The 12,791-nt window shown below is 38.5% G+C and overlaps 1 protein-coding gene across 3 annotated transcripts in view; it reads right to left on the bottom strand.

Moving 5' to 3' along the window:
• Positions 1-5,923: 5,923 nt before the first annotated feature.
• The window catches only part of LOC111337845 (ficolin-2), a 10,183-nt gene continuing 3,315 nt past the window's right edge, over positions 5,924-12,791 (bottom strand). Inside the window, exons 1-5 of one of the 3 annotated variants that reach the window (XM_088738932.1) lie at positions 8,919-9,711; positions 8,750-8,818; positions 8,172-8,261; positions 7,713-8,093; positions 5,924-6,980 (exon numbers count right to left, since the gene is read on the bottom strand). In XM_088738932.1, the coding sequence (XP_088595058.1) occupies positions 6,712-6,980; positions 7,713-8,093; positions 8,172-8,261; positions 8,750-8,777 (768 nt within the window). In that variant the 5' untranslated portion in view covers positions 8,778-8,818; positions 8,919-9,711 and the 3' untranslated portion in view covers positions 5,924-6,711. Of the gene's footprint in view, positions 6,981-7,712; positions 8,094-8,171; positions 8,262-8,749; positions 8,819-8,918; positions 9,712-12,791 lie in introns of those variants that run through there. The other 2 variants (XM_022944214.2, XM_088738933.1) reach the window with 2 other exon arrangements.

The following is a 12,791-nucleotide window of genomic DNA, read 5'->3' as shown; positions in this document are numbered from 1 at the left end:
GTAAGTGATAACGAACTGGAATAGTTTAAGAGCTATTTACATGGGAGTGACCAATTCGTGTCGTGTGCAAGTGTTGATTCCAAGCGTCGTTTGATCACGCACGGAGTCCCGCAGGGTTAAGTCCTTGGACCCACTTTATTTAACATCCACATAAACGGCATCACCAACATTTGCAAGAAGAGCGAAGTGGTACTTTATGCTGACGACACGAATATCCACGCCAGTACGAAAGACATGAGTGTTGCGGAAAATCATTTCAACAAAGACCCAGCTTATTCTGTCTCCTTGTGGAACCACAATGGGTTAATTAGTAATCACAAGAAATGCGAGGCAATGCTGATTGGATCCAAGTACGCTGTTAAAAACACCCGACAGTTACAGATTGTCCTCGGCGGCAAACCAATGGAACAATTAGATTACGTTAAGTACTTAGGAATTTACATCGGCCACCGTTTGACATAGAGCAAACATGTAATCTATATACAATCAAGGATATACCCCAAATTGAAATTGCTGAACAGAATATCGTCTTTTCTCAGTAGCGATATTTACTCAGAATCTACAAACAGACTGTGCTACCCATACTAGATTATGGATGCGTCATATGGGGTGAATTCAGCAAGGACAACGCCCAATGTTTAGAACACCTTCAAAATCGGGCAATGCGAATAATATTGCATGCTGACCGGAAGACGTGTACTCAGAAGATGCGCACTAAATGGTTTTTATTATCACTTTATAGTAGACGCCTTTTTATCAAGTTATAGTATGCATACAAGATTATTAATAATACAAACTGCCCCAAGCAGCTGATGGGCTATTTAGTAAAACGATCTCAAAGACATGGTCGATCCCTTAGAGACACGACATTATTAGATCTACCACATGTTAAGACCAAATGTGGTCAGACTTATTTTAAGTTCTCGTCTGCTAGTGGCTGGAGCAAATTGCCAAGAGAGATACGTAAGCTGAAATCACTTGCACAGTTTATGCTCAGAATTTTTACCTACTTAATGGTTAAGGATAAGGCCGATCATATTTGTAAGATCAATGCTTAGTTTTTCGTTAGAGTTTTTGTCATTTTTGTAGGCCGTTGTTTTTCACGTTAATATTCTTATATATTCTTATATTGCTGGCCGCCAATTAATACCAGTCCATCAACCTTTGTTGACCGATTGACCGGTTTTTCTATCAGGATAAATAAAGTTATTATTATTATTATTATTATTATTATCATTATTATTATTATTTACTAACCCCCTCAAGTATATCCCGCCATAACAACGGAATAATTACTTTTCTTGCATACCCTTTTTATATTATTACAATAAAGAAATCATGATTTTACTTCTGAAAATAAAAATCTAAGTTTAGGTCACTCAAAAAAATTTTGTAAAATAATGCACTCAAAGATGTTAAGCGCGACTTTTGTTATCGTAGGAGCAAAATCAAAATCATAAAATGCTACTTTACCGGAGATATCTTTCACTATATAGCTTTGGAAGAAGACTGATCGTAATAGTGATGTAATCTACATTAAAGATGTATTCAAAACAGCCAAGTGTCAAATACCTATAACTATTTGATTGCCGGGTGTTGTATGGAATGTTATCCAAAAATGATGAGAAACCGTTTGTGAGATGATGACCGACCAAAAGAAAGAAGAAATAAAGAAAAACGCTTCACAGAAATGTGTTGTGGTAAGGTTTGCAGTTATCGAGAATGACGGAACTCCGTGAAAATTTAATGCTGAGTGCAGTCGCTTCATATTTCTAGTTGCCTGCTCAACCGCCTCCTGTGCACTCCTCACAAAAGTTGACCTCTTTTGCTGTCGAAAAGTTTAAGGTAAGAACTTTTAATCGTAAGAGAAAGAGCTTATGCCTTGATTTTATTTAGAACACAGACGAAAGCCATGGCTGATCTAAGATGCTCACTGTTTTAGCCAGTTCTTGCTGAATCATTTCCGAAATGAACCAAGACGCGAGAAAAACTATGCAGAATGATAGTTTTTTCCATTCTTAAACTTTAACAGGGAAAACTAAAAAATGTTTGAATATATCAACAAAGTTGAAATGATAAATTGGCCACCGTTACGATTATAAAAGCTGACGTTTCGAGCGTTAGCCCTTTGTCGGAACGAATAGAGGAGTTGTGGGTTGTGTGTGCTTTTAAAAGCGGAAAAAGGAGCTACGTGATTGGTGGGAACATGGCAACGAGAAAAACAGGAATAAATTAGTGGAATGAAAAGCGTTCGTTGATATCTGTGGGATCTAGACTGCCGGTTTGAAAGGTAAGCTTTTGTTCAAGAGTTTACCTAAGTGTAAGGAAAGACCGCAGATTGCCATGTGTTGCTTAGAATGGTTAGGTAAATTAAAATGTCTAGCGTCTGGTTTCGATGTGTCCTTGTCATTCCTCTCCACGTCGCGAAGGTGATCTCGGAAACGGTCACCTAGTGTTCTGCCTGTTTCGCCGATGTAAATCTTTTTGCAAAAAGTGCAAGTTATGCAATAGATTACATTGGCGGAGGTGCACGTGAAGTGATCGGCGATCTTAACGGATCGTTTGAATCCCGATATTCTCTCGGTGTTGTGAATGAAAGGACACGTTTTGCATCATGCACGAGCGCATTTAAAAGTGCCTGGTTGGTCATTAGTCTGAAAAGAACTTCTGACCAAAAATATTGCCTATGTTTTCGTCGCGTTTCGATGAAATGAGCGAAGGCTGCGAAAAGATAGTGCTTGTCTCTGGATCGTTTTGAAGTAATTGAAAGTTTTTATGAATGACAGATTTAACTGAGTTATTGTGAGGGTCAAACGTGAGAGTGAATGGAATGCGGTCGGAATCTTCTTTTTGTGACGTTTGTAGTGCTAAATGTCGATCAATAAGTTGGGCGCGGTGATCGCCCGCTTGAACGACAGAATCAGGGTAACCACGTTATCGAAAAACTGGCACATTGACTCTGATTTGTGGTGGAAATCAGAGTCATCACTACATAAACGACGAAGTCTTAGAAACTGAGAAAAAGGAATGGAATTCTTAACGTGAGATGGATGCGAAGACGAATACAACAAGTAATTATGCAAGTCTGTAGGTTTGTAATACACACTAGTGCATAAACCGTTGCCTTCAATTGAAACTTTGATGTCTAAAAAGGATAAAGAATTGTCAGAAATTCCCCAGGTATATTTCAGAGCCGGGTGAAAAGAATTGACTTCGGTTATGAATTTTATGAATTAAGTGAGCTCCTCTCTGGTAGAGGAGGTGGCGCCGATACAGTCGTCGGAAAACAAGGAGAAAAAGCTCATGAACGGAAAACTTGAACAAAAGCTCATCTTTCAAACCGGCAATCTACATCCCACAGGTATCAACGAACGCTTTTCATTCCACTAATTTATTCCTGTTTTTCTCGTTGCCATGTTCCCACCAATTACGTAGCTCCTTTTCCGCCTTTAAAAGCACACACAACCCATAATTCCTCCATTCGTTCCGACGAAGGGCTAACGCTCGAAACGTCAGCTTTTATAATCGTAACGGTGGTCAATTTACCATTTCAACTTTGTTGATATATTCAAATTATTTCGTTACCCTCACCGACGCAGCCCCAAACAGTTTCTTTAGAAACTATCAGCCTTTAAAAAATGTTTGGGCTAGACACTCCAACTTTTGTGAAATTGAAAGGTAGCATACTTGTTTGAACAACGAAAAATCTCGAGGGCTGTTCTCTGATTTGTTTCAAGACGTTCCAGTTCATGAAAACTACGTCAGTTGTAGCTTAGAATAAGAATTTGGGCTTGGTTATCGATGTCAGTCTTGGAATCCATGATTAAATGGTGACAATATCGGCAAATAAATCTTCAAAGCTATGAAAAAAAGAATAGAGAAATTACTAGTTTTCCTGTTTTTAAATAGCCTTGTAATTCCATACTACATCATAGGCCCTCTAAGCTCAAACTCGTGAGGACAGGTATAGTGCAGAGTCAGTATTTGGACTTGGTTATCGATGTCACTCTTGGAATCCATGATTAATTGGTGATAGTGTTGACAAATAAATCTTCAAAGCTCTGAAAAAAAAAAGAGAAATTAGGAGTTTTCTTGTTGTTAAATAGCTTTGTAATACCGTACTACATCATTGGTCCTCCAGGCGCAAATTTGTGAGGACAGCGTATGCTGCTGACTCAATTTGGGATGGGTTACCAATGTCAATAATGGGACGCAAGAGAGTTTCAACAACCTATGCCTTGAAAGAATAGCTTATAAAGCAAATATTCCAACAATTGGCTAACAGAGGTGTTATCTGGTCCCACCTGCATTCAAAATTTCTCAATAAAAACGGTATGGGAATAACATGTCTTATTGTGCTCCAGTCACCGTCGACGATTAAGACAAACAAACGTCAGCAGTTTGCTGCAAATCTTATCAGAAAAAATACCTCAATCAAAATCACACTATAGTAATCAGTAGACATTACGCTGTGGCGGGCCACATGCTCAGACAAAATCTTTATTTAGTAAATACTTTTGCTAAAGAACTCAAATGGCTTCTCTCGTTTCAGGCGTGGAGAGGAAACAGCCGACTAAACTTTTCTTCGTTCTCCCTGTGCTTTTTCTTTTTTTTTTTTTTTCTGTTTTGTTTGTTACAGTTTTTGTTTGTTTGGTGCAGTTTATGTTTGTTTGTCTGCTTTGTTTTTTTGCAAAGTTATGTAGTGTTAACTTAAGTTGAGAAGCTGGTGCTCAACTGATAGTATAGGCTGATTCATGCTGACGTCATTGTTTACATTTTTGCTCATTTGCATACGTCTTTGCGTAAATAAGGAAGCATGTTAGATACAAATTGACTTCAGGCAGCTAAAAAGCTAGAAAACCTTAGTACATGGTGAATTTTCTAGCTCTTTGGGTGTAATATTCAAGGAGAAATAGTTCATCAAAAACTGCAAAATGTCTGGGTGGCAAAAGCGCTAATGAGCTCATGAATTCTATGTAAAATTTTGAGTTTTTAAACCCGTGTTGCACAGAAAGTATTCAATGCATCAGGCTCGTATTCATTGGCCGAGTTAATCGTACTTTGACCTTTCGATATTCAGAACTGATTTATCTTTAGCACCATCAGAAACTTAATTGCTTATGCTAATGAGGCAAATACTGTAAACAAGGATTCCCCTATATACTGAAAGCAGTGGATAACGTGAATGGTGCGCTCTGATTGGGTACATAACTCCGAATATCATTTGCAATTTAACTCCGATCATTGCGCGCTGGATATGCCTGATATCATTTCACCGTTTTAGTATATACTAAATCAACTATTTGCCTCGATGTCGCTGTCGGTGGCTAGTGGTGGTCACCGTTTCGTTTCTTGGTGCAATTGTAAGCATTCCTTACCAGCCGCTTACATTTCGATGAAGAGTTCATCATTTATTATCAGCTCAGATTTACCGATATTTTTTGTTGTCAGTTTTTTTTTTTTCCTCCATGTAGGATGCAAACGCCTATTCCGAGGGTAGGCGAAAATATAAATTTCCCAAGTCTGGTCATAATTGACCATTTCAAGTACAGAAACGCACTCAGAAAAATGGGCTGCTTTTAATAAAAGCTTGACTGTACTTGAGGGGGGAGCCGAGTGTTTCAACAAAACTTGCTGAGGGTAGCAGCTCAAAACCGCATCTAAAGGATATGCCTGATATGGATTAGCTTTTTCCGGCAAACAATTATTTTTATTTTGGTATAGATATGTATGATTGGTCGATGCCATATGCAGACACTGAAAAGATCTTTGCAGATAGGACAAGATTTGCTAACAGTGGGTGGGTGGCGAAAAGGACGATCATCGGGCTATCGATATAAATACATAAATGATGTAGAACAGTCTTCATTTTATCCGTGAGATGATACAAAACACACATATCTAAAAGTTTCTTTTGGTAATATCATCTTCAGTGGTTTTATTGATAGCTCTAGAATAGCAAAGTTTTAAAAGTTATCAAAAAAGGAAAAAACTATAAAAAGTGGAAAAATATAAACCCCAGCTAATGGCTCATAACGTTACAATATGTAAACAAATCCTTATGAATTAACCTTGACCTGATGAAGGATTACCTATGAAACATTCTTTTCAAGTTGTTAGAACATCGTTTTCATTTCATTTAAAAGAATGTGTAGGATGTAGCTTCTCTCCTATTATAAAGTCTGCTAAGAATCAAACAGTAGGAATACCAATGAAAAGGGCCAAGATGTATTCTCTTAAAATCTAATTAAAAGCGAAAGACTATGGTTGAGTCTATGCGTCGTCATTTTTCTTATCAGCATATTGTAAAAGATTCGTGGTAGAAACTACTCGTTAATGTTTAAAACAGCATCGATTACGCAGATGTAAATTTCATCATTGTAGACTTTAAACCCGAGCGAAAATCACTGAGTACGATACAATAAAACTAGTTTAAAGTTTATTTTGATTCCGACTGCAAGCGAACTGATTTTGACTTGTAGCATTTTCAAATCATAGCTTACAAAGCTTACAGTGGGAAACAATTCAAGATGGTGTTTCCCCACAGGACTATATTTAAATTCACTGAGCAAGGCCAAGTGAACACTGATCAGAAAATCACAATCGTAATCAGCGATGGATATAAATGGGCCAGTCATACTTTGCTTATCACCTCCAAAACAAACGATCAGACCAAGTGAAAATCATTATACCCTTATAAAGAACGTTCTACTAAAAACCCACTGGTCTAATTTTCATTTCAGTCGATGTGGGAGCAGTGATAGCTGCACTGCGTGGACGTGGACCTAAGCTTGACCAGAAGATATTGCCAATGGTTACGTTCCCGCAACGCGAATAAATTCCGTTGAGATTTGACGAAACTGAACAAGAACGATACCACCAGCCTCCGCCTCTTTCTTGACCACAATAGGCAGGACCGCTATCCCAGGTACCAAAAGCGGAGCCTCTGTGAGGACCGAGGGAATCCAAAAAATTCCTATCTGTTCCAAAATAAAAATAAAGAAATTAGCGTATTTTCAAAATCAGCAGAACACCTAAGAAGCATTAAAGCTGTTGTTTACTGCAAAAGTGAAGAACAACAAACAAGCAACAACGAACAAACAAAAAACAACAACAGCAACAAAAACAGAACAGAACTCAATTCAAACAATGGGAACACGTTTTTCAATGAAACTATTTCGATTACCATAATAGTCACAAATGGTCGTTTTAATCTTCAATAACGAAGTAGAGCAAAGCATCAATATTTTGTTTACAGCATACAAGTTAGATAAATGATTTCATTTTTTATATTTTGCTCGAGCCGCGTTCATCAATTGTTTTCTCTCTATATATAAAGGAAGGAGGTCTTTAGCTATGAGAGGGAAGTAATATGAAAAAAAAAAACAAAACAAAACAAGGAAAGATTTATTACTCGACGTTTCGGGGTCATCGTGACTCCATTATCAAGAGACTAGTTTAAAGAACATGCAAATAAGGAAAGGTACAAGAATAGCATAAATTAGACTTATTTGCATGTTTTTTAAACTAGTCTCTTGATAATGGAGTCACGATGACCCCGAAACGTCGAGTAATAAATCTTTCCTGGTTTTTTCTATGCCTTTGCTTTAGCAAATCCCTGCTGATCAAAACAAAACAAAAACAAAAAAAATAAAACAGAAACAAAAACAAAAACAACAAAAGAGCAAACGTTAAAAAAACCTCTCACTTACTTGTAACAATGCCAACGTGCAGCCTGTAGTCATCTGCCTCGTTTCCAATCCCGAACCAGCTATACTCAGCGTGAACAGTTTCGCCAGTTTCTACTCCCAGATCAACTCGCAGCATGTTCTTCGTCTTGTTTGCTGTCAGGCGGTTTATCTTGTCCAGTCCGAGCCAAAGTTCACCAATAAAGTTACCGAAGCCGCGTTTGTAGTCACTCCAGGTGCGGTTAAAATCAACAGAGCCATCCAATCTCTTCTGAAACACTGTCCAACCCCCACCAGCTGTTGTTTGGTCACAATATACATTAAAGGCACCAGAACCATCTGGGTCGATTGTGTAAACACCGCTGATCGTTTGGCCGCATGTGTACAGCTCAGCACAGTTCTTAGCTGTACAAAAAGGGAATTAACATAATTATGAAAATGAATAAGGGATATCAACGCTTATACGAGAGTAGAAAATCTTACCTGTCAACCTTGTACAAGCTATGGGGGCTGCATGCATTGATGGTGTAATTTGAAAAGTCACAGAAAGTGCCACAAACAGCGTAGCAAAACCTGAAGGTAAGAAGTCATTCTGCAGTAAAACTTATAATGATGATAATAATAATAATAGTAATAATAATAATGATAATACTACTAATATTAATTATAATAATGATAATGATAGTAATGATAACAATGATAGTAGATATAGATCCTAGTCGACGCTGTGGCTGGCCACGGCTTATCGCCAAATCCCAGCTATAGTTTTGTTTTCATTCTGGGCAGGGGTATCTAGATGTCGTACTGCCGCATAATGATAAACTACAACTATTTAGGATGGCGCGGGAGGATCGCGTGGTTTTCATAGAAAATTGCCCGCTAATCATCTGCCAACTAGACACTGACTCGCCATTCCTATGGCAGAAGCTAATTTCAAACTGAGTTTGGTCACCACAAGGAAACTTTTACAATGAAAGGATTTAACAAGGTGATTGAGATTGAAAATGGAATTGAACAGAACTCTGAAAAAATTTTATACCAAACATCTAGATTTTACATACCTATTCCTTGTCGTATCATGACCGTCATTGTATTTTTGCTGGTGTTCTTTGCAATGTTATTCACGAAGGCTGCAAAACAAAAACCAAAACAAAAAAATTACGATTAAAAGAAAATTTAGCATCAAAACTCCTCAGAAGAATTGTAGCGGCAAGGAATGATATGACTCACAGCTATGTTCACTTACTTCTCTGATCTAGGCACTCTTACCGCTCGCCTTCTTCGTTCTTCGCTCGAGAGCTAATAAAGTACGTGCGAATTTTCCTCATTATATAGGCAGAAAAAGGAGATAAACCTATATAGTTTCAATTTCGTAATAGTTTAGAACTTCCGCTGTTACTTAAAATGGACCTTATGGTACTACTAATTTTATCGCGATTTCCGACACAGTCTGGTATGGAGTTCATGAGAACTTGTAAGTTTATCTTATTACGGGAATGTGACCTGACGTCGTTTCGGCTAGTTTTCAGAAATCAGCTAGTTTTCAAGAATAATCTTAAATTCTCTGGTTTCTTCGCTTCTGTTCAACAGAAAATATCTGGTAACCGGGAATACCTTTATCTGATCAATAAGTGACGCGAGTCTGTGCACTGACTTCTTCCGGTTTGACACTTGGACGTGTCAAATTTCTCTTGTTCCTTACCCTAAAAGGCGCGAATTGGTCATTGTCTTTGTTTTGTGATCTTTTTCCTCAATCGTGATGACGCTTTCGATTCCTTTGCATTTGTTTTCCTTCGTTACTTGTATTTAATCACGTCTTTTAGCGTTGCAATTGTAATCTTATGCTCTGAAATAAAATTCGCGTGTTGGAACGAATGAAACTTTCTTTTGGCTACAATTCAAACGCAAGTTGTGAGGAAATCCAGGATTGCTTTCTTTGGAGTCACAAATTGCAAAATGGTTCCATTTGATAACAATGCGAGTCATCATCACGTTTTGGGTAGCAACATGAAGGTAGGTATTCTTTTAAGTATGTAAAGGACAGAATCATTTGATTTAAATCTTTGGCCGGCCAAACGAGATTTGGCGTAATGGAATATGAATAAGCAAATATTCACATGATACTTGTTTGGAAAGCCAGTTATAAAACTAATAATAGTTGTTAAACTAGCTTGCCAGTGATTCGAAATTACTTAGGCATTCCTATCTTCCTAAGAAAAAGCGAATTTAAAAGTTGAATTGCTCTTTTTAAAGCAATCTTTCCAATAACACGATTGACCATGCCTATCGATTCTAAAATGTTCGGAGTTGGACTTCGATCTGTTCCCTGCGATTTAATATAAACCGGAGTTTACGAGAGTTCTTGCTGTTTCCAAACCTTTACAAACCTCGAGGGTTAATATTTGGTACAGCTCTCAACCTCTTCGCATTAAAAAGGTGAAGCATTAAATTACTAAACGTTTCACGAAAAGGTCTATGTTCGAAAAAGTATGAATATTAGTGAGCTTTAAGTACTGTTTCCGCGTCGATAGCTATACACTGCAACTCGCAAACCAAACTGTAAGATGTTATATAACAATACCTTGTGGAATGCCTATCATTGTAATTATTTTGGTCTAACTTCGACATAACGTGCTCTGATTGGTCAAGGATAGCTCTTTGGATTATAAATTTAAAAAGAACTGAGAGGACTCTCCTTACTGTTGAGTTTTTAAGTACAGTAACCGACTCAAGTGCATTCGCGTGTGTTTAATGCACTGATAATATGAAATACAAGCACCTCCCTTGTCGTAGAGACTGCACTAATGGTATTTATTTTATCCAGAAAGACCTTCACGAGCGTGCTGTTAAAATGCTTATTGTTTTAGCGACTCTTTGGTAAGTAATGTCCAGAAAGGCCATACAAATAAATGACACATATACGTTCCACGAACTCGGAGGTTCTTTCTTGAAATCATTCCCCGGCGTGGCACTCAAGGATAACTTCACTCTTTCGACCTTGCAAATGCAACATGTTAAATGCCAACATCATTTGCATCCTCTGTCACAACTCTGGCAAATTGATGTAATTCAGCGCGTGCTCCTACAACGAGCTATAATTTTATCCGACGACTTTAAAACACAGACCGCAGATTGTTTTACCAATTAATTCAGTTAGTTCATACACTTAAAATAAACAGCAATATATTTACCACTATTTTACTTAAAAAAAAAAAACAAAAACAAAAACAAAAAAAAATTAAAAACATTCTTGACCTCGGCGTGATAAAGCGGATGTCATTAATAAGCTATTAATTAATAAGCTATTATGATGTTCCGTTAATTCACTACGAAATACATATCTGCGATAAAACAACAACAAAAACAACAACAACAAAAACAGCAAACAAACCTCATCTGTTGTCATCGTGGGGGTAAGAAATTCTTATCGCACGAGACAGAGCTTAACTTATTGATTTTATAGAAAATGTCCTTGATTATGGCCAGAAACAGTCTTGCGAATATGTATGCTTCCATTCTCAAACCTAAGTACGGAAAGCTAACGACTTGTTAGACCAGACAATCTATTTTTTGTAGAAGTGAAAGACGAAAAACTATAGAACAACGGACTTAAAGGGCCGATAAAGGGTAAAGGACTGGGATCTAATGGCGGACACACGCACCGTCATTAGGCTCCTCGTATTTCTTATTCTTCTAGCCCGTCTAGCGGAGCTTGGGTTTACCAGCTTGATTTACAAGACGGCTAAAGATACTAACCTGCCAGTCGGACCATCTCTCAAACTGGAACTGGTTAAATTTCGCCGGAAACATCGAGTTAAGTTCGCTGTTCAGAAGACTACTAAACATGGGCCTGTTATGATATGTCTGCCCGAAGCAGCGTTTGTCCTGCGGCCCGTCGGACTAGAAAACATCATTAGAAGTGGTGACGTTCACCCTCTACCGGGACCCTGTTTAATTCGTGACCAGCAAAGGACTTCTGACCGAACCCGACCAACAATTGCGTATTCTCCTTCGACTTTGCGTAGTCTGGCTGCCTCTGTTAATAGCGTCTCTTTGTGTCCTGAATTAAAACACCGACTCCAAGACCTGGGCATTCTTCGCTTTCGGAATACGATCACTCAAAAACACACGCCGATTCCTGTGGTTTCAAGACCTTGTCAATCCAGGAATATTTACAACTCAAGATCAAGAAATTTAAATAATTGTGTCTCCGTCTTTACTGGTGATTATGTTAATTCTCGTAGCTGTCCTTTTGTTCTGCGAACAATAGGAGAGGACGCACGATCGATTCCGGTCAGGATCACACCTCGCAGCGCAGTGCGTGGACCCAGTAAACCAGTAAATCGTCAACGAGCAGTGAAAGTAATCAATCTAACTAAGATTACTTCTCAAAAACGCCCCAATTACAGCTTCCCAAGTTTCTACATGGCAAATGCTCGATCGGTCAGGGACAAACTGGACGAGTTGACTGCTCAGCTTTTAACGTTTCATATGGATATTGCAATTATTACGGAGACTTGGCTGCATGACTACATCGATAATAACATCCTTACCATTCCAGGTTACAACATCGCGAGACGTGACCGCCACAACCGAATAGGGGGTGGCGTGTGCGCGTTCGTGTCTTCAGAGATACCTTTCAAGCGTAGATCTGACTTGGAGTCTCCAGAACACGAGTGTTTGTGGCTATGGTTACGCCCTCATCGTCTACCACGCCCACTATCTGGTATTATATGTGGGGTGGTGTATTTTCCTGTGGCCTCTGCGCAAGTGCAGCGAGATCGCACAATGTACATCATAGAAACACTAGACTCCGTAAAGACTTCTTATCCAGACTGTGGTGTAGTGTTATTAGGCGATTTTAACACCCAGGACATCTCAGACATGTTAGCCAATCATAACCTAAAACAAGTAGTTATGAGGCCCACTCGGGGCAATAGCATACTAGACCTTATTTTAACGGATTTTAGTGAATACTATAGCGAACCAATTGTCAGCGCGCAATTAGGGTCTTCGGACCATGGCTCCGTTTACTGGAATCCGCTTTCAATGAACCAACTAAACCCGCTGTGCGTTGAAAAGAAAAGGATCCCGATGCGTCGC

The sequence above is a fragment of the Stylophora pistillata genome, chromosome 11 (genome assembly GCF_964205215.1).
Source record: "Stylophora pistillata chromosome 11, jaStyPist1.2, whole genome shotgun sequence".
Classification (NCBI taxonomy): domain Eukaryota; kingdom Metazoa; phylum Cnidaria; class Anthozoa; order Scleractinia; family Pocilloporidae; genus Stylophora; species Stylophora pistillata.
The sequence above is the reverse complement of the archived record's forward strand: the minus strand, read 5'-3'. Positions and strand labels throughout refer to the sequence as shown.